The sequence below is a fragment of the Colletotrichum costaricense genome (genome assembly GCF_030867565.1).
Source record: "Colletotrichum costaricense strain IMI 309622 chromosome Unknown Scaffold_6.1, whole genome shotgun sequence".
NCBI classification, from domain to species: Eukaryota; Fungi; Ascomycota; class Sordariomycetes; order Glomerellales; family Glomerellaceae; genus Colletotrichum; species Colletotrichum costaricense.
The window spans coordinates 2,748,239-2,773,927 of record NW_026848235.1 but is presented as its reverse complement, the minus strand read 5'-3'; the positions used below and the strand labels follow the sequence as shown (position 1 = coordinate 2,773,927).

At 53.1% G+C, this 25,689-nt stretch overlaps 9 protein-coding genes across 9 annotated transcripts; 1 reads left to right on the top strand and 8 right to left on the bottom strand.

The window, feature by feature from the left end:
- Positions 1–954: 954 nt before the first annotated feature.
- Positions 955–1,460, bottom strand: CCOS01_07132 (uncharacterized protein; the record flags this gene model as incomplete). The annotated part of the gene is made up of 3 exons (XM_060455299.1): positions 955–1,099; positions 1,258–1,328; positions 1,413–1,460. 3 exons carry the CDS (start codon positions 1,458–1,460, stop codon positions 955–957), a joined length of 264 nt encoding a protein of 87 aa, XP_060314999.1.
- A 1,191-nt stretch (positions 1,461–2,651) lies between these two features.
- On the bottom strand, positions 2,652–3,351 carry CCOS01_07131 (uncharacterized protein; the record flags this gene model as incomplete). The annotated part of the gene is made up of 3 exons (XM_060455298.1): positions 2,652–2,772; positions 2,910–2,992; positions 3,100–3,351. 3 exons carry the CDS (start codon positions 3,349–3,351, stop codon positions 2,652–2,654), a joined length of 456 nt encoding a protein of 151 aa, XP_060314998.1.
- A 1,070-nt stretch (positions 3,352–4,421) lies between these two features.
- CCOS01_07130 (thioredoxin reductase) lies at positions 4,422–5,600 on the bottom strand (the record flags this gene model as incomplete). The annotated part of the gene is made up of 3 exons (XM_060455297.1): positions 4,422–5,323; positions 5,397–5,459; positions 5,582–5,600. 3 exons carry the CDS (start codon positions 5,598–5,600, stop codon positions 4,422–4,424), a joined length of 984 nt encoding a protein of 327 aa, XP_060314997.1.
- Positions 5,601–7,496: 1,896 nt separating this feature from the next.
- CCOS01_07129 (uncharacterized protein) lies at positions 7,497–8,487 on the bottom strand (the record flags this gene model as incomplete). The annotated part of the gene is made up of 2 exons (XM_060455296.1): positions 7,497–8,058; positions 8,132–8,487. The coding sequence occupies 2 exons, from the start codon at positions 8,485–8,487 to the stop codon at positions 7,497–7,499; spliced, it is 918 nt and encodes a 305-aa protein (XP_060314996.1).
- Positions 8,488–9,899: 1,412 nt separating this feature from the next.
- Positions 9,900–10,810, bottom strand: CCOS01_07128 (uncharacterized protein; the record flags this gene model as incomplete). Its single annotated transcript, XM_060455295.1, has 2 exons — positions 9,900–10,411; positions 10,513–10,810. 2 exons carry the CDS (start codon positions 10,808–10,810, stop codon positions 9,900–9,902), a joined length of 810 nt encoding a protein of 269 aa, XP_060314995.1.
- Positions 10,811–11,530: 720 nt separating this feature from the next.
- CCOS01_07127 (major facilitator superfamily transporter) lies at positions 11,531–14,208 on the bottom strand (the record flags this gene model as incomplete). The annotated part of the gene is made up of 4 exons (XM_060455294.1): positions 11,531–12,556; positions 12,639–12,696; positions 12,759–13,087; positions 13,135–14,208. 4 exons carry the CDS (start codon positions 14,206–14,208, stop codon positions 11,531–11,533), a joined length of 2,487 nt encoding a protein of 828 aa, XP_060314994.1.
- A 2,353-nt stretch (positions 14,209–16,561) lies between these two features.
- Positions 16,562–17,713, bottom strand: CCOS01_07126 (GNS1/SUR4 family protein; the record flags this gene model as incomplete). The annotated part of the gene is made up of 3 exons (XM_060455293.1): positions 16,562–16,863; positions 16,948–17,230; positions 17,288–17,713. The coding sequence occupies 3 exons, from the start codon at positions 17,711–17,713 to the stop codon at positions 16,562–16,564; spliced, it is 1,011 nt and encodes a 336-aa protein (XP_060314993.1).
- Positions 17,714–22,462: 4,749 nt separating this feature from the next.
- CCOS01_07125 (uncharacterized protein) lies at positions 22,463–22,738 on the top strand (the record flags this gene model as incomplete). Its single annotated transcript, XM_060455292.1, has 1 exon — positions 22,463–22,738. The coding sequence occupies one exon, from the start codon at positions 22,463–22,465 to the stop codon at positions 22,736–22,738; it is 276 nt and encodes a 91-aa protein (XP_060314992.1).
- A 325-nt stretch (positions 22,739–23,063) lies between these two features.
- Positions 23,064–25,137, bottom strand: CCOS01_07124 (tRNA synthetase class II; the record flags this gene model as incomplete). The annotated part of the gene is made up of 4 exons (XM_060455291.1): positions 23,064–24,020; positions 24,074–24,232; positions 24,294–24,443; positions 24,493–25,137. 4 exons carry the CDS (start codon positions 25,135–25,137, stop codon positions 23,064–23,066), a joined length of 1,911 nt encoding a protein of 636 aa, XP_060314991.1.
- Between the last annotated feature and the right edge of the window lie 552 nt (positions 25,138–25,689).

The window sequence follows — 25,689 nt, the reverse complement described above, 5'->3', positions numbered from 1 at the left end:
AAAGCATGAGCATCTTGATTATCTGAGGCAATCTCCAGATACCAAGATAACGCTGTAACAGCTATAAACATGGATCCGAGAGTATGACCTACAGCAGGACCAGCGGTCGTACTGAACCTGTGTGCGCAAAATGAGACTCTAGTAGACGCGAGTAGCTCGTCCAGAACCATCTTGCTTGTGAAGATTCTTGTGAAAACACCGCTTTTCCAGCCAGGGGCAACAAGAACCCGCCAGGTGAGGAAGAGTATCAATTCGACAATTGTCGCGTATGGGAACGCCATGATTGTCGTTCGTCGTCTATCGTTCTTCAGCCGAGAGCTGGCGTGACACACATGGATGCGGCCAGTGGTTCCCCTGAGGATGGGCTCCTATCCAAGTAGACTGTCTTCATCTTATCCTACTTGCTTCGAAAGCAGAGGCCCTTAACCCCTATAGGAGCTACCCCGTCGTCGTCACATATATAATTAGTGACGAATACGTCAGTCACGGGAAACGGTCGGTAGTACCTTGATATCCAGGGATCTGCTTCAATCTTGATCCAGAAACATATTCATCCTGATTTTATAAGGTAGGATCACAGAACCATTAGCCTCATCCCATGTGCATCACTCGCACTTGTGTGGGTGCTACCGCTGACCTTGCTCCCGTCTCAATATTTTATAGTCGTTGCGACGTTGTCTTTGAGACCGGCCAGGAAGGCAAAGAGGCATTCTGCTAAAGATCCCGATAAAGCAGGCCCCAAGACCACGTCTCCCTCAACCTCCTGCGTATCACTTCTCAAACGACTGGACAGGCGGGCGAATGAAAGGTCATATCAGCATGTGAATTCGTAAGGTTTAATGACGCCGTCGCTACTGAACTGAGACCTCTCGATGTCTCCGTATAATTCTGGTGGTCCGGCGGGCCCCCATTTACTCCCTTGATACCATCAGAAGCTGTGCAGGTGCCAGCGCTTTACTTCTTGCCTGAGCTACCGGAGCTTCCACTGCCATAGCCGGACGAGCTTCTCTCGCCGCCGGGAGAGGTGTAGGTTGAGCCGCCGTTGCCATCGTTGTAGTAGGTGCTGCCGTTGGGGTTGGAGTAGTAGTAGGATCCGTCACTTGAGATGTGCTGGTCAGCTTTCTTTCCTTGATATCTCGAATAGGAAAGGGCAAGACGAGAGATACTGGTTGGAGCACTGAAAATCGGGGGGGAAAAGCCCCCTCAGACAAGCGATCGTCAACCGGGCAAGGAGGAGGAGCAGCAAGTTGGACTCACGTGTTAGAGTAGTGGTACGAGTTCGAGTTGGAAGCACTGCTACCGTAGTCACGGGCGCAGTAGTGGTTGCCCTGAACAGTGAGTCGATATGTCAGTCATGCACATCTCCAGCTCGAAGCTCTTGGCAGCTTCGGGAGTGAGGAATTGATCAGTACCTCGCTGTTGGTGCCGGAGCTCTTGTAATCGTAACCTTGTCCGCTCATCTTGGCTGTTTGCTTGTCGGTCTTGACACGAAAGTGGTTGATTGGGATGGTTCTGTATGCGTGGTATCGGAGGAGGGTTGTAGAGAGATGAAGAAGAAGGGATGTAAGGGTGAGGCCACCGGGAGTTTATGGGAGATTAAATAAGGTAGGCAGGTAGGTACCCAGGCAAAACACCTTGTATGATCACGCAAGGTCTGTGTATGCTTTTCCGCCCCGCACGGATTGACTGTTAGCGGGCAGAGACAACTGGGAAGCTACTTACCTACCTTAATTTATCTTACTTTGTGTGTTGCTTGTGGCTTGCCAGAAGCTCTCATGTGCCTTCCCGCGGGACCCATGTCAAAGCTCCAAAGTCAAGTCAGGCAAGGACATGTGATTGCATCGTTTCTCCTTCTTTTTGCCCGTTATGCGCCTACCTGATCACAACCAAGTTTGTAGCGTAGAGAAGCAGCGACGAAGGGCAGCACGATGTTGGTATGTTGCTTTTCCCCGACAAGATAATTAAGCGTTTGTCCACTTTCCCCCGCTGCCAACCAAGCTGCCACTTTTGGTGACCTGGTCTGGGATCATCCTGGTACTTGTCGATGTTTGGGTGGATCTCATATCAAATAGGTAAACATCTTAGTTGACAGAAGAGCCTAGCGATCATGTCCAAAGAGACAAAATCAGAGGGACTGCGATGGAGAACTTGGAAATGGCTTCTAGCTTGCAGAGCATATAAGCAGTAGACTACTCCCAGGCGCGTTGTCGATGAATCAATGTGACCGGCAGTCGAGTGGGATGAGAGCCAAAGAGCCCCTCACTCGCACAGCTGTCCCCCACGTTTCGGGGATCAGCTTGCATGGAAAAAGCAAATGACATCCCTCAAGCACCAACTCACTTGTTGAACTCACGCGCCTCTCATTCCTACACTTCCGAACCGAAACCAGATTTCATATGCTACCGCATCTCGCTACAGGTATCCCAATTGCGCGTAAACCCCTAAACAACATAGTACCCATCCCATTAGAGGCAAAGAAGAAAGAGTCCAGCATCCCAATTCCAACAAATATAATCACCTAATCGCTCCGTCATCACGCATTACAATGTCTCCCTTGTCGTTATTTCATTCCAACACTTGAACCAAGTCAGTCACAAGGCACACAAGGTGCGGAGTAAACACCCCAACTCAAGGTAAGGTTCCCTCAAAGCTTACTTTTTGCCGTACCCGGAGCATGTTCGGTATCCGCTGGCCGAGGTGTACGGTGAACCGCCGTTGCCGTCGTTTTCATACCTCTCACTCTTGGGGGTTGAGTAGTGAATTGAGCCGCTTCTATCCATCGTTTAGCAGGATTCCGTCAGTCTTTCGGTTTTTGGCCTCCCCTCACGCCCCGCGCAAGACGTACATCCCCAGATCTTGGATCGAAGACTGGGTGAGGATGATCAACAGTAAGAATGATTGACACTCACGCGCTGGGATACTGGTATGAGTTCGGGTTCGCAGAGCTGCTGCTGCTGCTATTTCCGTAGTCGCGAGCGCAGGAGTAGTTACCCTTTTTATTCCCCCCGCAGTGAGTATTTTGCTACTTTCACGAGAACCTCGGATTGGCTTTGGGTTCTCAAATTACCTGGCTGTTGCTCTTGTACGAATACCCCTTACTGCTTGGCATATTGTCGATCTTGGGGAGAAGGGTGGGCGGTGGGTTTTGTTACTTATTTTCCGAATGCTTCTGAGTTGAAGTTGGGCCGGGGAGAAGGAAGATGTCGTCGGGCCTTGGTTTACTGTTTTCGCTTTTGACACAAAGTGGAGATGGGAAGAAGAAGACGAAGAAGGCGAACTTAAGTATAAGAAGAAACGCTCATTCTCTCTCCCGTTCACGGCACATGGTACGAGATACAGATCAAGGTACATAATGGGCTGATCATGGGCGATGCGTGGTTTGAAACGCCTGCGCTACTTCACCTTACCCCGCCCCACGGGAGCTCATTGGAGAAAGCCCATAGTGAGACTTTTTTTACTCTCTAATAATTCCCGTGTCTTTACGAGTCGGGTCCATTGACAAGTTTGGATGGATGGATGGTGGGATGGGGGTGGGAACGGACGATGCGGCAAAAAAAGGACCAACGAGTGGATGAAATGGAATGCTTTGGGCAAGGCGTCAAGCGTTCGAGCCGCATACCGCATGGTCCCTCGTGGGTCGAGCGAGGCGACACGCATGCGCTGGCAAACGGAACTGTCTCTGCATCGTTTCTTTGGGCGCTGGATTTTCTGGGGCATTAGGTATCGGTAGGACCAGTCGTTAGGTATTTTAAGCTTCATGTGGGGGGTCAGTGGGCTTGAAGCCTTGGGGGAGTGGTGAGTTGGAGGAGTCTGCTCTCTGCATGAGCAGACTCTTTGGATGAGAAGGAGTCCGAGATGTGGAGGGGGGCGAAGGGATGACTTGGATTCTGCAACGACGAGCACTCGAGTTAGGTTCTAGGTAGGGACAGAGACGGGGGTACCTGAGCTCAGAAGCTTCATAAGAACTTGGGACGACACACGACCTTGTTCGCATTCCTCGATTTTTGATGAGGGAAACAGCGGCTCTTTGAATAACAACGCTGCCTCCACGCTGACGTCTTAGCTTGGGGTGGTAGTCTAACAAATATCAAGGAAAAGGAAAGGCATAAGAGAGAGCAGCTGTAACCGCAAGGATCGCAGATCCGGGAAAGCCCGGCCATAAGTAGAGGACCGACGGACGCGGTCAGGGGCATATATCTCCGAGATCTGCTTCGGTCGACTCGGATCTGACCCCGAGGCGATGGGAGAATACCACCCTTTTTTGTCTACAATGATTTAAATACGCTTGAATTCAAAAGTCTATTTTTTCGTGCTTTTTGCCGGCATATCTAGTCTAGAGGCTCTTCTATATCATTATGCGGCTCACAAATAGCCCATTCACGACTCTTCTTTTTTTTCTGAGTTTAGAGGTGATGATCTAGTCAGTTGGAAGGGTCCTTGGGGTCGCCGTCCTCGAGCTCGGCGAGGTACTTCTCGGCGTCCATGGCAGCCATGCAGCCGGTACCGGCACTGGTAATAGCCTGTCTGTATCTCTTGTCCTGAACGTCACCGGCGGCGAAGACACCCTCAATGTTGGTCAGCGGCGTGCCGGGCTTGGTGACGACGTAGCCCTCCTCGTCGGTCTCGAGCTGTCCCTTGACGAGCGAGGTCGCGGGCTCGTGGCCGATGGCGTAGAAGAGACCGTTGGCCTCGAGCGTCTCCTCTTCGCCCGTGACGGTGTCCTTGACGACGAGGTGGCTCATGAGGCCGTCGTCGCCGCCCTTGATCTCCTTACCGGCCGAGTTCCAGCGGATCGTCACCTTCTCGTGGCCCTTGAGGCGCTTGGCCATGATCTGCGAGGCGCGGAGGACGTCGCGGCGGACGAGGACGGTGACGTGGGAGCCGTACTTTGTGAGGTAGAGGGCCTCCTCGGCGGCCGAGTCGCCGCCGCCAATGACGACGAGGTGCTTGCCCCGGAAGATGGGGACGGCGCCGTCGCAGACGGCGCAGGCGGAGACGCCGTTTTGCCAGTACTTCTCCTCGCCGGGGAGGTTGAGGCGCTTGGCGGAGGCGCCGGTGGCGAGGATGACGGCATCGGCGGTGTGGGTGGTCTCGGGCTCGAACTCGGTCGAGTACTTGAAGGGGCGGGAGGAGAGGTCGAGGTTGGCGACGGTGTCGGAGATGATTGTGGTGCCGAAGCGCTCGGACTGGGCCTTCATGTTGTCCATGAGCTCGCCGCCCATGATGCCCTTGGGGAAACCGGGGAAGTTCTCGACGTCGGTGGTGGTGGTGAGCTGACCGCCGGCGGCGATGCCGTTGGCCATGAAGCCTTCGTAAAGGACGGCTGGAGGGGAGAAGTATCGTCAGTGAGATGGTCCTGGAGTAGGGGGGACGGGAGGAAGTGGAAGGAGGCTTACGCTTCAGCTCAGCGCGCGCCAGGTAGACGGCGGCAGTGTGGGCAGCAGGCCCAGAGCCAATGACTGTAGAATGAGGTTAGCAAGGCGCATTGCAAGATTTGAAGCCATCACGGCTTGAGAGGCATGTTTGTCTCTGCTGTTCGGCAGGAGGGGCAACAATGCAGGAGCGGAGAGTCGTGACATACTGACAACCTTGTTGTGCATTTTGCGGGCACTTGACTTTAAATCAACAGGGTTCGTAGAGTTCTTCTTGAGGGATGTGGTGGCTGCGGCAAAGGATAGACCAGTGGCGCTTGAGCGAAGGATTGTTCGTCTAAAGGTTGAAGAGAACAGTTTGGCGGTGATATGCGCGTTCAGGAACACGCACTATCCTCTCCAAAAAAATGGCGGGGTATCAGAAAAAGAGAGATATATGTACAGCAAGAGGGGAGGAGGGGGTGCCACAGACTCACAGTACGCCAGGGGGCGTGTGAGAGAGAGGAGGGGTGGAGGGGCAAAACGAATGGAAGGGGGCAGGACGGCGACGGCGACGGGGTTTGCTTCCAATCAAGGCTTGGAAACTCGTGGACCGCTATCGTGACGGCAGACCCGGGATGGTACGTAGTAGTGGTAGCACGGAGTACAGACAGTGGTTCTGCAGCAACAGCACAGCTAAAATGATTTCTAATGGTGGTGGCCGGGATCTGGGAGACTTGATGCGTTGCGCTGCTGGTGGTGGTGGATTCCAGAATTCCAGAAATTTTTAATCGGGGCCTGCCGCACGATTCAGGGTGCATTTGATAGCGTCTTGTCAGACGGCCAAGCCAAACCACATGTGGTCTGGATGCGTGATCGGAGTGCCGTTTCTCTGTTGTGACTGTGTGGATTACCTAAGCACCGAGTCGCCGACTCCCCGTTCCGTCGGTAGCCCCCACTTGCCGAGGCTCTTCCGAGTGACGCAACTCGGCTCCGAGCCACAAATCTGCTGCACGGTGTGCCGTGTACCTACCTTAGGTACCTCTCCCTTCGTCTTCTCGTGAATTGTGGACTGAGGTGGTCACCGGTGTCGGGAACTTTATATCTACAAGGGTTCTCATGCTGCTGGGAATCTTATCAATCGCATCAGCTTTGATTTGGAATTGTTGACGTCAATGAAGCTCCTGCCTCATAAGACTAATGTCTGGATTGGAGTCAAGGCCGTTGTAGTCGGCGATATTTCCCCAATCGTTGCGTTCAAGTATTTAAAATTATCGCGCACGCGATCAGAAGGATGAGTCAATATTGCGCCATGAATTCTTTCCCCCGAAGATACCTTACTCTTTTGCTTCATAACCTCAACCACGTCACATGCTTCTCTGAGTTGTTTTCTCACAGCTACGAGTCTTACGTTTCGCAAGTGCGCTTATTCGGGGATATCTCTGACTTACTAATCCCTCAGGCCGAGTGAAGTAGAATTATCAAGGTCCATAAACACATGCTCAACCTCCCAACCTCCTCCAAGGACGTCTGCAATACCTTCTTTCGGCAAGTGAAGAGCCCTTTCTACGTTAACGAGCGAGGTTCATTTTATTGCCATCTCAACAGCCCAGAAACGGTTAACTCAATCTGGCCGAGGGTTCGATATCCCGGTAAAGAGCGCAAGGCACAATAAGAAAACCGCCTCCAGACGAATCCTCATTCACAATCTCTGGCACACCAGCAAGGCAACTTTGCTTGTCCGCAACTTATCTTCCCTGCCTTGATAGGCAGATATGTCCGTCGCGCCTCTCTTCTTTTATGCAACCACGCCGAACCTCGCTTCTTCCCGCTCTCATCGCACACACCTCAGTCACACCTCCATCGTCCTCGAGCTACTCACTGCCGCTGTGTGTTTGGTGGCGGCTCATGGTCGAAGTCTCAAAACAGAGCCTCAGCTACCGATGATCCAGCCTTGCAGTACATCTGTGCCTTGAGCAAACACCAACAGGTCGACCTGATCGGCATTTTGATCATATGTCATAGGGTTCAAAGTATATACATTAAGTGCCGGCAATCAACGATATAGCCGTTCGATAGATGTCATTACTCCAGCCTCTCCCCAAACCCAAAGACTTTAGGCATCCCATTCCCACATACTCAGCCCTACGCATCCGGCAGCCCAGAAATAACAACACCACTAACAAAATCCTTGGCGTGCCCCTGCGTGTCCATCTTACCAGTACCATTCTTCAGGTAACAATACTCCCCCGGCAACTTAATCATAGCAACAGACCGACAATACCCTCCCGCCTTGACATCCCCGCTGGCGAGATTACTCCCATACGCCTGGTTATGCGCCGCACACAGCGCCATACACTCTTCAAACGTCGAGACGTACACCTTGAGGATATCGTACAGAGCCGGATTTCCGTACGCCGCGCCCGAGGGGTAATTCACCTCGCAGAGCTGGCGGAAGGTCTGCGTCGAGTACCCAGAACCGATCTTCATCGCGTTGCCGCCGGCGTCGGTGGGCGTGTAGGTCGTCGTGTTGATACTCGGGCAGCCTCCGTCCGTTGGCGCGGAGCGGATGCCCGTCGGGATTGAGCGCGCGGTGGATGAGGTGGCTGTCGAGCGGGAAGATTGGGACTCTGTGCCTGAGCTTGCGCTTGAGGTTGTAGGCGCCGATTGCGAGCCTGCTGTTGCTGAGGCTGTTGAAGACGGGTCTCTGTATGGACATTAGATTCAGTCAACTATGGTCTCGTCTTCCTCCTGTGAGTGGAAGAGACAGATGAACATACACTGACACCGCCGAACTGTTGGCCTTTTGCGCCGCCAAACCCCCCGCCACACCGCCGGCGATACCCCCCGCAAGAACAACCACCAGCGCAATAACCAGGCCCCAGAAGACAGGCACCGTCAGTCCGAGAACGCGCCGTCTCTCTGGCGGCGGCGCGTCTGCCGCCGCGGCGGAAGCATACGCCGGGTGATGGGCCTGCGTGATTGTCGTCCACGTCGACTTTTCCAACGGGCTCTGGAACTCGGAGGGGTCATACGGGATCGGCGCGGTGGAGTACCGGCTCGGTGCCGCTTCGAGGCCCGGCTGGTCTGGCGCGGTCGCCTCCGTGTGGGGACGGTATTGGATTTGATCGGCCATTCCTAAATCCTCTGTCGTTTTTCTCTTCTTTCCTTTTTTTTTTTTTTTTGGCTCCGAAATCCTGCCAGGAGAGTTGAAAAAGGCGAGGCGAACGCGCACGACGATCACCGATTGAACGGAAAGAAGGGCATCAAGATCAAAAGAAAACACGAGCAAAAAATGAGATTGGGCTGCCAGCCGAGTACTTGAATAAGAGCTCAGCTCGCAAGGGTGAACACACCGTCAGACCCCGGCTACGATGGTACTGTAAGCGGCAACCGAGCTTACCCTGCAGCGCGCCACCTGGGGGGTTCACTCTTCACACGATGCCTCATTGAGCTGAGAAACCCATGTACGAACAAGCTTGTTTTGGGGATTGGGGACAGCACGAGCCTTAACTTCCCTTCTCCTGAGACAATTGTCTGTCTGCCTCGTGGTAAGCGCAAACGCGACCGCCCGGCGACGCCACGTTCCATCCTATACAATTTAGCCTCAGCCCTAAAGCGCGAACAGTGAGAAGGGGGACGAGAGGAGGGGGAGCCAAGCGTATGATGAACGCTTCAAGTGCAAGCCGCCGCGACGGCAGGAATCCGTCTACGGATACTAACGAACCCTTTTCGAAACGGCGCCCGATGGTGATGGTGGTGAGGGCGGGTGAGCGGTGGTTGGCTGGCCTTGAGGTCGTAGCCGCCGGGGCGCCTGCATGTGCTTCGCCTCGTTGGCGCGTCAACCGAAATAACTCTTGTCTAGCCTGCGTCTGAGCTGAATCGCAACTGCAGCTGTATAGAAGTCTGATTTGGTTGGAAAGGATTCTCGTGGTCGAGTTGTACTTCGCGGTAATTCGGGATTTCCGAGGTTGAAATGACGGGCGACGATGAAGAGATCTAACTTTCCTAAGGGAGTTACAATGACCCGAGCAGCAGGCATCTCATCTTGAATAATCATCACCCTATATGGAAGCAAGACGACTGATTACAACGACCGCGCCGATTTGGCTACCAACGATGTCCTTGGACATGAGATTGAAGCTCACGATGAGATTTGATTCACAATAGTGTCTTTTGCATCTTCTCAGCCACCTTTGAGGGCTTCAGACTTACTCAATAATGGTATAACTTGAGAGTCGCTATGTACCATGGTCTTCAAGAACATATCTTAGTTTCCATCCACCGAACCCTACCAGGTGTCAGATTCGACAAAATTGGATGACGTGACAGACTAAATCAGGTATCTTGAGCGGTAGTGATCTGGGAACATGGGAGGTGGCCTATCGGCCAAGAGGATCCAGTGCACGATATCGAAGAGAACTACAGATTCATGGATTTCATAGCTATGGCTACGTAGATAATCTTCCAGTTTCAGAGTCTGCGGAACCCATTTCTACTCGAATATTCACACTACCAACCCCTCCAGCCACCATCAAGCCTCGAACATCAAGAAAGCTCATGTCTCCTATCATGGTTACTAGACATCTCATTCGGCACAGGCTGTCCATGCATTTCAACCGGCACATATGCCGTCCGCTCGGACTTGGCCCATGGCGACGACGGCCCCGTTCCGGAAGAATCCACCTGGCTCGACAGCGCCGCCCTCGTCTTCCTCTTTTCGCGCAACAACATGACGGTCAGCGCCGCGATCGCCAGCGCCAGCGGGGTGCCGATGCCCACCCCGATTCCCGCCGCCGCGCCCGTCGAGATCCCGTTGCTGGCACTGGATTCTGCCGCGGTCGCTGAACACGTTGCGGCGGTGCCGGTGCTCTGTCCTCCTGCTACCGCGGTCGCGGTCACCGTCGTCGTCGCGAGGTCGCCGAGGTCTGATTTCAGGTACTCGTTGAGCAGCATCCGGCCCGCGGGAACGCCAAAGGTGTAGTTTGCGCAGTTGCCGGAGTTTTGACATGCGAATTTCTTGTCGCCGCATAACGCGACACCGCAATGCCGGCCGGGGACTATCGTAAAGGTCAGTTCATACTAACCAAAGGCACAGAACTCCCCCAAAACAAGAGAAGAATCTCTTCCCCGTCTTCCTACCCAGAAGTAAGTTTCTTACCTCCGCCGGTAATCTCCTCCTTGTCGCAGTACTTCGGACACCCGCTCCTCGACCAATTCTGATCCGTACACGCGCCGCGGTAGAAGCTCAGCTCCGTCTGCGAGAAGCAGAGGCCGTTGCTCATGCAATAATGATTCTGGAAGCAGCACGCCGCGACCTCGGTACCGCCGGCGACGGGACAGGCCACCGCCTGCGTCGCCTCGACGCCGTTGGGCCAGTAACACCTCTGGCCCGCCACCGCCGTGACCAGCGGCACCGTTGCGAGGAGAAGCCGCCATGGTAGCAGCGGCAGATGCATTGTCAACGATGGGTGCTGCCCCGAGCAATCTTGAAGGAAGGTGAGAGAGAGTTTCGGCACGACGGGGAAGAGAACGCGAGAAAAGCATTGGTTTGGTGCGGGACGGAACGCTGCGATTAATAACTCGCAACTCCATGCAGGCACAATGGCTATGCTTCAATTTCCTATGCCCCAAGCTGGGCATTCAAAGTCACCTTGAAGCCAGGGTTCTAGAGACATGCAGCGCTTGGCGACTGATTTTGGGGGTCGAGGGATTCGAATCCCTGACCAGCCTTAGACGCCTTGAACGAATCACGCCGCACACGGGCTTGACTAGACGGGTTTCGCGCCTCGTGGAAATGACCGCAATACAGGACTCTCACAGCCCAGTTGTCATTGACTTCTATAGTGTAAGGAATGCCCAAACTGTTTCGTAGCAGAGCGCCATAGGTGTCGTCTTCTGCAAACACCTGCAGGTCCCTCTCCACCAGCTCCACGGGTACCAGGGGTTAATTCTGTTGCCTTGCTGCCCTTACCGGGATGGCTGCGATCGTCATCGATCCCCTCATCAGAAAGAGACGCCTCTCACGGGGTCGCCTTTTACGAAACGCAAATTAGGAATAGCTCACAAAAAGCATAGAGATAAGCTTGTTGCAAATCGCGAATGAGCATCTCGCTAGTACGCTAATTGGCATGCTCATTATCATCATCAACCCCTCCTCTATCTCGCCGCCATGACTATCATGCACCTCTCATTCTGTTTACAGATTTCCATTCCATAAAACAAGCCGCAATGGTCGAAACGGCAGCCAACGGAATCGCAGCAGTGAGCACCACGCGAAGAGCATCATTGTACACGGAAACCATTATCGGAAGCGTCTCAGCCGGCACAACCATCCGGAACGCCGTCACCCCGGCCCCGACCACTGCCGGGATATCTACCCCGGGAGCCGAAGCCCGCAGCAAGTGATTCTGAAACAGCGCATTCCCGATAGACACAAAAACGGCTCCGCCCAGCGCCTGCGACGCCACGACCGCCGCCGTCCCGACGGCCACCTCATCCGGCGGCAGGACGGCCTGCACGGCGGTGAATACCTGCTGAATCGCCATCCCGAAACCCGCCGCCACGAGAATCTCGAACCCGATCCAGTGCGGCGTCGGCGTGTCGGACGAGAGCGCAAGGAGCTTGCCGCACCCGGCTGTCGCGATCATGCCTCCGATTATGGCCGGGGCTGGGGGGTGACCCACGACGGAGACGAAGATGCCTGCCAGGAGGGAGAAGAGGGCTATCGCCGCGACGTAGGGGAGCATGTCCACGCCGGAGGATACGGCCCCCTCGCCGCGGACCGCTTGGAACCAGATTGGGAGGAAGTAGAGGTGGATGAGGAGAGCCCCGTACGTGGCGAAGGCTGCGACGCAGGAGGCGGCTACAGTTCGTTGGGTGATGATGGCTGGTGGGAAGAGCGCGCCGTCCTGTTTCCACCACTGCCATGCCGCGAAGACGATGGCCGTTGCGCCGGTGCCTGAGAGGAGGCCGATGATTTTTGTGCTTGACAAGGCTTCACCTTGGGTGATGTACTGGAGGGCTAGGAAGAGCATTACGCAGGCTCCGAGGAGGAGTACGTTGCCTATCAGGTCTAGGTCAAGAATCTTGTTGAGGAAGGTTTTTTGGGGTTGCGGTTTCTGCCGAGGGTGGAAGAAAAAGAGAAAGACGATGAGGGTGAAGCCTGCGATGGGGAGGTTGATGAAGAAACACCATCGCCACGTCTGGGAAGGGGGTCAGTCACTTTCTCTTTTTTTTTTTTTTCCTTTTTCTTTTGCGGACATTCGGAACTGCGGGATCACTCACGACAAGGTCAGTGAAGGTACCTCCGAGCAGAGGACCGACCGTGGCGCCGAGGCCGAAGCTGTCGTTGCATAAGCGTCAATACGTCTTGAACTTCCCTCTCTTTGGATGGAGGTTTCTTACATCAATCCGACGATGGCCGTACAAACCGGCCGCACTCTCACGGGGACCGCCGTTGCGATAATAACAAAACTCCCAGTGAGGACCCCAGCGCTTCCAAAGCCAGCCACGGCACGGCCAACGATGAGCGCAAGAGAGTCGGGGGCGAGGCCACAGATGAGCGATCCAGCAAGGAACATGACTATGGCTAGGACGTATGCCCATTTCACGGAGAAAAGCGAAAAGACTCTGCCAAATACAGGCTGGAAGGCGCAGATCGTGAGGAGCTGAGCTGAGCCGTACCAGCCAATGTCTGCGGTGGATTGAAAATCTGATGTGATCTGCGGTATGGCCTGGTACTGTCAGTTTGGGAGTTTCGTCAAACGAAATGGCCACTTACGGTTGTGAGAAGAGTTCGATCTGCCGAGATGGACAACACCGCGAGACAAATCCCAACTACCAGAACCGCAAGCCGCCATCCTTCTACCCATTGCTCCCCTTCAACCTGATCGCTCACAGACGGCGACATCACGGCGCCATGCTTCTCCGCCCTCGTCATATCGAGATACTTCATTTGGCGCTGGTAGTCCCCGCCATCAACATCGTCAATACCCGGCTCAAATTGTCTTGTGAAACGGCTGATCCGAGCATCAGTCTTGCCAGGATGTCTCTGTTCCGTGACAGGCGTGAGACCCTGCTGCCCCATCCACCGCGGCTCACTACTCGATATGGATCCATGGAGAGACGGATGGCTCGCGAGGTGCCGGAGCTGCGGGGCGAAGATGGACGAGACGATTGACACGGACTCGGATTGCGCTGATGAGGAGGCGTTTCGTTCTACGTCGTCTGTTCTAGAGAGCATACGTGAGTCTGAGACGGTGTGTGACGGAACTCTCTTTATGGCGAAGGAGGACGCGCTTTGGATTTGCGTGGGCGAGATCGAGTCTTCGCTAGGAATCATGCGTACGGCGCCAGGTCGTCGTAGAGATGATATCCGTCGCGGGATCGGTGGCGGTCGTGGCCCGTCGGTTAGGGTAACTGAGGATCTGATGGAATCGTGGCGGCGGCATTGGTTTTCATTGTAGAGGCTCTGATATGCCATCGAGAGTTCGCTGTTCCTCTTGCGTGTCTCTTCGTCTGTCACATCCGTCGCCCTCTTCGCCACGGTTCCAGTGGCAGAGGGATGGTCCTGTGATAGGCGAGCCCTTTCTTCCCATTCTTCCGTCAGGGATTGTGGCAGAATGTCCTTCCTGCCGTTATCATTCTCCTCTGAGTAGGATGAACGTAGATTGTCGTCGAGGCCAGGTAGTGGAGTAGCGTGGGAGTGTATAACTGAGATTCGCGAGCGCTCCTCGCCGAGCAACTCTGAGGATGGCCTAGATCCGAGTGAGGGCCTTTTTGTCTTGGGTGCATCGCTTCCAGCTACGGGCTCTCGCTTTTTGGCATCGTTTTCCATCTTCTTGTCATCTCGCATGCTGGAAGAGCTTTGAGAGCTAGTGTATCGGACGGCACAATGTTCTGTGTACTTGATGTTTGGGTAGGTTCCAAATTCAGAAAAGAGGTGCTGTCGGGCATCGCAGGTCGTCCACATATCTTAAAGCTGCCGCCTTCTGCTTAAGAGGAGGGGCCAGAAACCACCCATAGTCTCTATTTAGCTTCATCACTAGTTCATACCCTGCAGTTGATTGACTGTCTAGATCATCGGCGGCGCCCGAAAACACTGGTAGAACATCCTCAGCTGCGCGCGAATTGTCATTAGCTCGATTTAGGAATAGCCTCGCGTTGAACGCACTTACTACCGAGGCGTTCTACGGAGTAGCTGAACGTCAGACTCCAAAGTGATGGGCTGAGCTAGCAAGCAAGACTGCCCGATGTCGGTAGGTATGGGTCTGTAGAGAATATCGGTTGTGAGACAGGAGGAAGCATGCCATGTGGCTCACGGGCAAGACTGGCACCGCTTGCCAGATCAAGAACTAGATCGGCCAAGTTTCAGTGCCATTACTAGCACACCATTTCTGACAGCCATCATCTTTTGATGAACCGCGCGGATCCCCCGTTAGAACCATGGGGCTGGTGGGCTGTTGTTGAGGATCGAACAAAGCACAAAGCAGCAGCCGAGGGGGCGCTAACACTTGGTGAGGGGAAGTGTGGCGGAAGAGGGTGCCATTCGCGGCGCCGTCGCCGTGGAATTCCAAACTAGACGGAATTCCGGGGCCGATGTCTTTGTTTGTCGGGACCGAAGACAATGAATTGGGATGGGAACATGAAACATGGAGTCCAGAGAAGACAGTTGGTGGCCTCGTCATTATCGGAGAGAGATAGGACTCTGCAAATTCATCGCTTGCTTGGCCTATCCGTGCAGTTGCAGTGCTTTTCGTCCACGGAATGAATCATGGGAGTCTTGTGTATCCGTATGTCGTTTCGGGTCAGCAGTGGGGGTAGACTTCGATGCGGTCTTGGTGATGAATCAGAGTCGAGGACAGTGGGTGTTTAAACGAAATATCAAACATGTTCCTTGTGGGTTATAGGGAACAATTAACCAGCTTCTCGTCAGTTACAGAAACAAAAGGGACTTCTGCTCAGAAGCTTAAGATGGTTATACCCCTAATCCTGAAGTGCAGCGCTACCGCTTCCTGTAACTTTTGCCTTCGAGTCCCTATGCAGGCATTTTTTTTCTCTAAACTCTTTTCATCTTATCACTCCATTGTTGCTTCATCATCGACATTTACCTTGCTTCAGTCAAGTAGCCGACGGATCCCGCTACGCCATCCGTTCATTAGTGGCTGGTATTGTCACGATTGCCCATGTCTCATAAGCCATGGCACCTGCTTGTTTATGCCATATTACTGAATTATTGATCACGATCTTGGTGTGGGAGGTTGAAAGAAGTTCAGGGTTGAAACAAGAGGAGGCTTGCCCGCGCTTCGCCACTTTGATGCTGCCCACCTGGAGCAAGCCGTCCTGCTATCGGCACTTAGGCCAAGAGCTTCATGGGTTGAACTCATCGCAAATACAACATATGCTTGGCAAGACTGAAAATACCTCCAGCTTTAATTGCACGTGATGTCCGTCAATTGTCTCACTCCGGACTAAGGCGCGCACCACTTTCATGGCTGTGGCATCATGGCAGTATGTCAATAGTCCCGGAGGCACGAGGCAATTGATCATGCCAGTAACATATTTTCCATTCATTCTTATTGCCACGCATGACCCAAACTGATGGACAGAAATCCAGCAACTCAAGTGCTCGAGAACGCTTATTGAGTGAGAGGAAAGGAAGAATGGCCTCGAGAGTCAGCATGTTGGATTTTGGTCGTATTCGTACTAGCGTGATCTGCGGACCAGGATTCCCCAGACGATCCGACCACACACCTTGAAGGCCCGTAATTCTAAATCCATCGACCCGCCTCACTCCGGCAGACCGCAGGCCGCACAACTTCAGATGTTTCCTCCCCATCTCACCCCATCCCACCATCTTTCACCATCAGACATGGCATTTCACTTTTGCATACAGTCAGACATGGGCATACTCTTGCAATAAACTCATGTCATTTGTTCCACAATCCGGAGTAAACTCCCGCCCTGCTTTCGAACCTCAACCAATACTCAAGCCGACCAACATCGCCGTCACCGCCACCAATAGCACCAACGAGGTATCTCGTCTCCTCTCGTCTCCCCCTCACGCCTTGAAGACTCTGGCCCGAGCACCGGGCCCAATTCAAGGACCACCCGACCAACAATGCTTTCGTGTCTATGGTATTCTATGGGTTCATGCTTTCTCCAAAATAAAAACGCAAAAAGAAGTTGAGCTGAGTTGTGAAACTTTATCAGGTCTCGAGCTCAACCGTGGCGTTTTTACCTCCCAAGGTCACTGCCGCCGCCAAAGTCTGCTTTTCGTTGAAGACGGCGGCCGGGTTGGACTTTTTCGACGCAGATGCGGCCGCCTTGCTGCGACCGCCCTTCTTGTAAGTCGAAATGTAGAACATGATGAAGAGGATCAGGTACGACGTCAGGATGGCGCCGCCGGTCACGGCTGAGTAGAACTCGCCGCCGCACCGGCCGACATGGGGGAGAATATCCTTGAAGTACGTGTCTGCGAAGACGTCGTAGAAGCCAAAATAGACGAAACCTGTCGGCGCAGATTAGCATCGGTATGATCATTATTTGCGTCAATGGCATGTCGAGTGAGCTGGGGGAAACCGGTTTGACTCACCAAGGTCCAGCACGAACTGGGTAATCTGCAAAACGGTGATCCACTGCTTCCACCACACCTTGACGCCCCGCGCGGTCTGGAAGTAATACCAATACATGACAACGTGTACCGTCAGGTTGAGCGTGATGGGCACCCAGGATAGCGGGGTGCCTCCGATCAACTGGCTGAAGCAGAGGAGCGCAGTGGCCGGGTGGTGGTAGCAGTGGAGGAAGGTAAGGGGTTTCTTCTTGAGCATTAAGAAGACGGTATCGATGAGCTCGTAGTACTTTGTGAGGTAGTTGATCTGCCAGGAAGAGTTAGCTTATGTTCTTAGTTAGAGGTGGTTTTAAATACTACTCACGTAGTAGAGAACGACCAATTGTTGTGTCCAGCCTGTGGGTCCGCAGATGCATTCGTAGATGCCCTTCTGCCACAGGCTTGGTGCGATCTGTTCGACGAAAAGAACCAGTAGAGCTCCGCTGAGGAGAGACAGGAAAAAGTTGTGGATTTTGAAGAGCGTGTCCAGCTCCAGCGGTTTGCGGTTGCGCATCACCTCCCGGCCGCCAAAAACGACAACGAGATACAGCACCACCAGAGTCATGGCTTCAGTGAAAGTCGAGAGCGGTGTCTGTCCGTAAACGAATTCGAAATCGCTGGCAGGGTAGCCCATGACCGACTTGTAGACCTTGTCGAATGTCGTCCATGGCGAGAGAAGCGCTGCGGATGCATCTTTCACCACCATAAACCCGGAGATGTTGCCGCTGGAGGTGAGATTATCGGGAAACATGATGATGACTGGGGGAGAGAGTTTGAAGAGTCTTGAAGAAAGAAAAGAAATTCTCACGTAGAGAGAAGGAGAAGAATTGCAATCGATTTATGCTAATGTGGATGAGTACCTCAATGCATGACCAAGACTTTACCATGGGAAAATGGGGCCGCCGCTCTACGCCCCAAGCTCGACCATCTCGATGCCTCCGTTTCAGACCACCAACTCAATTGCTTTAAGCACACCAGCCTATGACGGCATTTCTTTTCTTTACGGTCCTCGCGGGTACCCAATGCATGATGAGCGCGAGCCGCAATTAGATTGTCCATTCCCCGTAGCTACCCAAGCTTTTGCCAGCTCGGTACCAATGCTCCGAAAGCTCGTACCCAGCTTTACGTGCAGCTACGACGGACCTTGACGGACGTGTCTGATACCTGGGTTCGCTTACATCCCACACGGGTTATGCCTTAGCTTTGAGAGGCGTTACGTGGTCCTCTAGCGTGTACCCGATTTCAACCCCTCATCAGAATCAGGCTTTTTCTATTGAAGTTAAAGATGGTATTTGCTTCTCGCTTTCAGACACTAGGGGCGGTGCAAACTAACCAGTGGAAACGACCTTGTTGGTGTGGCTAACACGCCAGATGAGAACAGCGTTGAGAAGGAGATTGAATTGGTACTGCCAGCTGTTGGCCTACGTTAAGTCACCGGCCATCATTCAAGCCAACTCTGCTTTACTCAGCAGTACACTCGATGGGATCTCAACAAAGACATCACTTCAAGATGGAAAGTTGTCTCTCTTCAACCGCTGGCACGAAAATGTTGGAAAACTCCTAGCTCTGAGCTCTGGTCCTCTACGATAATGGCTATAGTTGAGGTGGGAACTGCGAAAGTGTGTCGGAGAAACAGCGTCCAGATTAGCATACTTTCTGGTTCCTGCATGGTTTTCTTTCATCCGAGTGGAGCTTGGTTCATCTGACTCCCTCTAGTGTCTCAAGAAACGCTTCGTATGCACACCCCATCACAAGAAACAACGAACATCTCTCTCACGCTATCATAAGTTTTCAGATCTAAGACAGAGATGATGATATCGGACTCAACGCAACTGACACTTCACTCTCTGGCTCTGCTTGCTACCCTGTATCCAAGGTCTCTTCAGCTTCGACGACTCAACCCCTGTATAATTGGCCCGCCCCTTCAAATGTTGGGGGGTGGTCTATCCATCCACTCCCACCACGCGATTTCTACGTGTAAATACTCAGTATTGAGCTTTCATCATCCACAATGATCCTCATGCGGCGGTGTTTTCGAAGAGACTATAATATCACGCTTCTTCGCAGCCTGTGTGCTCGTCCGCCATCTTTTAAGTCAGTTCAGCATCGCCGTCGCCTTCTCAATCCTTCATATCCATGCTCGGCATCATCTCTTCTTGACTCATGTATCGGGACTTAATGATGCTGACACCATCAGCGAACTCCTCGGAGACAACTCGAGAGCATAGCCTACAGGCGCTGCGAACTCTGCTATTATTTGGACTGGTAGTACGTCCCTGTACGAAGATGGGATCTCGAAGAAAAGCTGTAGCTCTGTTTCAACGTCCGATCAGGCCTTTGAGACCTCCAAGATGCTCAATCTTGACAGTATCGTAAGTTCTCGATGCGGCTGGCTATGCATCAAGATGAGCTGTAGTGTGGATTAGACGCCACATTGCCCAAGCGTGGACCTCGAGATCCAAGGAGCGATGTGCTGGGTATTTAATAAGCAGAATTTACGACTTACCAGCCCTTCAAATCATTTACACGTCCCTTCTCTTTTCTTTACACGACAAACCTACCTTATCATGTGGAGCTAAGGATATACATATCATCCCAACATCGTTCCTGTCACCAACACAACGGCGTCCGTTTAAGTCGACAGGTCAGGTCAAGCTGTGTGCCTAGTGTGTTGATCAAACAAATACTCCAATGAAGTCAAAGCTGAGGTTGACTGAGGGGCGCGCTGTTCGAGTCCGGGCAGGGGCGTGTATAACAAGATCAATATTCCCCCTCCTTCTGTCCCAATTTCTTTCTTTTCTTTGGCCGGAATTTATGTCTGGCTTTCCGAGGTCTGAGGGACTTTAACTTTATTAACGCCTTTGTGTATTTACTCTGGCAAAGCCAGTACGTGTTAGATATCCTGAATGGTGCTTTTTCTGATAAAATAGATGGCTGAGGAGCGGACGCTTCTTAGATGCAGAAGTAGCGACTGGGTCATTGACGGGCTGATCACGTCGAGTTGAGCGCTCGTCCAGAAGGCGGTGCTTTTAAGCGGAGGAAGAATGGGATATTTACATGTCGAGACTAATCTTCTGGCCTATCGAAGTGACTTTTGTTGGTCATAGTAGCCTTCAGGTCGGATTTCACTTGGGCAGATAGGACAAGCAAGAGCGGGCACTATCGGAGTGCAGATTACGTCGAAGGCCCGTCTGGTGGTATATATAAGCAACCCTTCTCCTTCTCTTTGGAGTTATTTCCAAGAGGGAGGAGTCATCGTTATGAACATCAAGAAGCGACAATGCAGACGTGCTGCAAGCCTTGGAAGCTACCGGCTCACGCGCTTTGCATTCAAGTGGTTTCCGTTCCGGCAGGCAACATAACTTAAAGCCATCGTCAAATCTACTTTTTCTTAACATGTCAGGTGAGACTAGCCAGCGAGGATCACGAGCTGAGCTTTCCTTCCTCCTACGTGCACCATTGCAGGGAAGCCTTTGCCAAATGCTGTGAAAGTGAACCATAAGATTCAGTTCGCATTGGCATCGTTGGTCTTCGAGAAGCCAGCTTACGTTGCCTTCACGAATATCGACGACAAAGAAGTTGATGGAACTCTTCGTACGGAATATGCTGTTGCCAATCTCGACGAAGCGTGGCATGACCAGACGAAGCGTGACTTGACTAGTCTTCATCGTGGAACAAGTATACATCCCGGAATACTACACAAGACGCTCTAAGCTGGGTAGGACGCCTCTGAACTATTATCAAATTCAGCAAGAGACGGTCCTTCTGCCCATCTGATAAAGCTTATCAGAGACCCCGATGAATACTTTAGATAGTGCAATTGCTTCAATCAACAATATGCCCTCATCCAATGCGAGACACTTCACGACGTTGGAGGAGATTAGACAGTTCTTTGCATTGGTGGACGCTCTTTTATATTGTAAATCGTGTACTATGTCACTTGGTCAAGACGTTTCTGCTCATAAGTTTCATCAGCAGTCGCATGATACGCAACTTGGTGTTTCAGCAAGACTTTCCGGCTTTGTCCACTCAGCGCCCAAGAATGGTGTCAAAAACGGAGAACAAATTTGGCTTGAGGCCTTCGTTACTCTGCCGTTACTCTGCCGTTAGTATGCAAGCGAGCTAGCGGCTCTGCCCCTGAGACAACGTCAGCTGCAGAGCATCCAGCTAGCGCCTGAGAACGCAACGGGTCTCAAAAGCTAGTCTGTGTCACGACTGGCCCTGTCTTTAACGGCGTCGATCTGGCAGATCGTGGCGCCACGGGTTCCCGTGTTAGCCTGGTGGAGGCCATCAACTTTCCACGTGCGAAACGGTCTTCAAGACGAGCGGCGGATTGCAATCTTGAAGAAAACGTCTTCCCATTAGGGAGGGTTTGGGCATATGAAGAGTTGACGATATGACTCACTCCACCGTGGCATTGGAAGACTCGTCCAGGCTCGGCATTCACTTTGGCATGTTCATTCCGAAGGCGAAGTAGCTAGGGAACCTATCAGAGAAGCAGCTTGTCAGCGAATCGACATCACGTCTAGATATCTCGAGTCCGCTGGTCCCTGATCCGTGCCTAGGGCCTTCTAGCCTTCGCTCCGATGCCCAGGCGTGCTAGGCAAGTCGTCTCTGATGAAGCCAAAGTAAAGAAAGAGGTCAACATTGCGACCAAAGCTCCATGTCGTTCCGCATCCACCAATCATGCAAATCACGTATCGATGCATGGCTCTCTCGGAATATCATTGGGCGATGGGGATGACATCAGCTAGAAAGCCCGGCAGAGAACAAATTCACATGCGCATGGAGGGAGGCTGCTCCATCTGTCAGGACCAGACCATATCCCATCTACTCATGTCACCCTCATTGAATCCCAGAGCACTGCCACAGGAGAACACATCGCCAAAAGCCCTGCATAGCTGATCCCGAACTCAAAACTACCCTCCCCAATCACACGAACCCCATAAACCCATGCCTCCGTCACCAGGAATCATAGCTCCAAGAAAGCCGATCTTCAACTTCGGTATGTGTTCTCCAACAAGCTAGAATGATGTCGTCAGCCCCGGACGGCCGCACATCCCTGTCTGAGACGACGTGGTGCCGGCGATGTGTGATGTCAAATCTGACGACGAAAATGTGGAAAGGTGGAAGCTCTGATAGGTGCGATTCACACCCCCGCCTGCCTGATCAGATACCGGTACCTAGGACAGGGGGGGTGGTCCCTGAGCTTTCCATCCCGCACCTGCACCTCTGACGTCACACTGGAACAGCCCAGACGGGAGCTCACATCACCTTCCTTAACCACAAAGCGATCCATCAAATCATTCATAAGAAGCGGCCTCAACCACCTCAACCTCGTTCCCCATCTTATCTGATACTTCTTCTTACAATCAAAGGCAGACGAACCAACCGCATGCCAACCTTCAACAAACAACACAACCAAACCAAAATAAAAGACGTCCCCCTCTTAAACAAACTCGCACCCGCCTCCCAACAACACAAACCAATCTTCCCCAAAATGCCCGTCGGAAACAGCGATCAGAACGCAGGCGTCACGGGCGGCGCCAAATTCGTCACCTCGGCCCTAGGCAACACCGTCGGCGGCGTGACCCGCACCGTCGGCAACGTCACCGGCGCCGCGACCCAGGGCGTCGGCGACACCATCACCAGCGCGACCGGGTCCGCTGGCCGCCCTGTAGGCGATGGGATTGCCAACCTCGGACAAGGACTGTCGGGCGCGCTGAATTCTGTTGGCAAGGGCGCTGAGGATGCTGGGCAGTGGAAGAGATCCTGAAGAACGATGTAGCATCTGGATGGGATGCGATCATGGAAAGGAAAGGAAGACTGAAATAGGATGATGATGACTTGGGAGGTTCTTTTGATTGTGTTATTAGGAGCGTTCACGCCATGGAGTCACCATGATGAATATGGAATACAATAATATCCCCTGATCCAATTGTCCAAATCCTTATAAGTGGTGTTCTATCGCGTCTATCCACACCAGGCGCCCACGGCCGTAGATATTGTTACAGTAAGATGATTTTACAAAATAGTACAGTATGTGACAGTGAACGCGATACCGCCGCAAAATGGAGGAGAATGAGAGTACCTCAACCTGCTCATTCCTTCTTGCGGAACTGCAGGTTATACGTCAGCAACTGCTCCTTCGTCATCTTGCCCGGCCCGCCAGCAAACTCGTCCACGCCGTTATTATTCTTCGGGAACGCAATCACGTCCCTGACGGAAGACGAGCCGCTCAACACGGCCACGAACCGGTCGAACCCGATGGCGAAGCCCGCGTGCGGCGGACACCCCGCCCTTAGCGCCTTGAGTAGGTGCGAAAACTCTTTAATCTTGTCCTGGCTCATCTTGAGGATGTCGCGGAAGATGAACTCCTGGATCTCGGCAATGTGGATACGCCGGCTGCCGCCGCCGAGCTCCACGCCGTTGAGCACGAGGTCATAATGGTCGGCCTTGGCCCGGAGCGGGTCCTTGAAGAGCAGCTCAAAGTCCTCCTCGGAGTGCGGGGACGTGAAGGGGTGGTGGGTGGCCGAGAAGCCCGAAGCGCCGCCCTGACCGACGTCGCCTTCTTCTTCAGGGGTGAACATAGGGAAGTCGGTCACCCAGAGGAACTTGAAGGTGTCGTCCCTGTCTAGGAGGCCGGCCTCCACGGCAGCGTGGTATAGGGCGATTCTCGCTTCGCCGAGTTTGGTTGAGCCTCCTTGCTGGGGCTGGTTCTTGCGTGCCTGGAGGAGGACGATGTCTCCGTTCTCGAGCGACGAAAAGCCGGCTTCCTCGGGGATAGAGCCTAGGATGCTGTCTAGGCCTTCGGGTCCAAGGGCGGAGAAGCCGTTGAGCGGTTTGCTGCTGTCGAACATCAAGGCTGTGGGAGCGCCGTCTGGGTTTTGTGATAGGCTTTTGGGCAAATTCTCCATGAACTCCGTCACGAACTTCCACACGTCCCGCCTATCAGCGTCTTCGTGTGGGCTGATCTTCCAGACTTCGACGATTGGTGCGTCGAGATCTGTGATCATGCTGACAAAGTCCTTGTTGAGGCTTTCGTCAACGCGACATATCTGGACGCTGTTAGTCTTGTGATGCTTAGGGGCGTCTATGGGACGCAACTGACCCTGTTGGGAATGCGCAGATCCGGCTTGTCGGATCCATACAAGTCCATGCAGTCGGTGTACTTCACTCTGAGGAACGGCGCAGAAATGGCAGGGTATTCTTGGTAGAGAGGTGCTTTGGCGTCGTCTTTCATACTGTCCTGAACACGTTGTTTCCAGTCCTATTCTTTGTCAGCTCTTAACTCTACTTTTCTGCATTAGGAACGGAGAGCGATCGCATACCTCGAGTGATGCCTTCCTGACCGGCGCGAATGAGTCTTCTCCCACTTCCATGACGTACTGCTCTCTCACCGCATCCCACGCACGGCCGACGACATATTCTACGTCCTCCATGATGGTCTTGCCCGTAGCAAAGGATTTTTCCATATCCAGCTGTCATCATGTTAGCTACCTGTACTCATTAGCAGCACGAGCCACGCACCTGTGTGAATTCGGGTTGACGGTCTGCACGATGATCTTCATCACGGAAGCACCGCGCAAATTGGTAGTAACCCCCCATTCCAGAAGCCATCAGGACCTGCTTGTACTGCTGGGGGCTCTGGGGTAGCGCATAGGCATATCTGGGTCGCCGTGTCGGCACAATAAACTCTCTTGCGCCTTCTGAAGTCGACTTGAAGAGGATGGGCGTCTCGACGTCCATGAACTCCCTGTCCACCATCGCCTGCCCCATGGACGACTTGAGCTGCGCACGGAACCGCAGCCTCTCCTTCAGCTCCTTGTGGAAGCGCAGCTGGAGATGACGTTGCTCTGGCGGGAAAACGGTATCGGGACCAACGATGATGTCCTTCGGGAATGGGTTGAGGTATTGTATCGAATCCATGTCAATCTCGAATCGTGTCGCGCCCGATGCGTCTGTCGTTACGCCCTTTGCCAAAACGGCGCTGAAGGGGCGAATCTTTGCTAGTGTAGCCGCATTGTCGCCCTTGGCACAGATTTGACCAATTCGTTCTCCGTTGCGCTCCAGGTGGGCGAATGCCAAGTTCTTGCCGACCTTTCTCGTTCGGCCGATGTGTCCGCTGACGATGATCGAGGAGCCTGGTTTACTCCATGTATCGGGCGACGACATTTGAGGGAGTGCGACTGTTGTTTTCGAAAGTTAGCAGAAGCTTCAGGAGTTACACTAGTATTCTTGAACTTGCTCACAGCACTCCTTGAACTCCTCTGACAGCTGTGTGTGTTTTGACTCGTCTTGCGCCTGCTGAGGTTTCGCCGTTGACAGGTGACGAGCCTGACGGCCAGGAAGACTTGTCTGACTACATATTGAGTTTTGAAGAAGAGAGAGACTTCGGCTAAGGGGTTGCGATCGTGATGTGCGCGGACACAGCGCAGCCAACGCTCTACTGCGACGGCATTGGCGAAGCATCGGGAAGGTCTAGCAGGGCTAATTGAAGACAAGCGACCGCGCAAAAGCTTGGGGTAAAATGTGGAAGGTGTGGCGATCAAATTGGAGCTCCGGCAGGGCACAATGGCGTGATCAGAAGGAATGATGAGTGGGTTGAGATCAGGTATGATTTTGTGACATTTGAAGCTATCACAGCTTAAAGTCCTTAGCTCACTGCAGCAAGACGGTGGAACGATGTCGGAGCCCACCCATCCAATGCGACACAGGTGGGCTGCT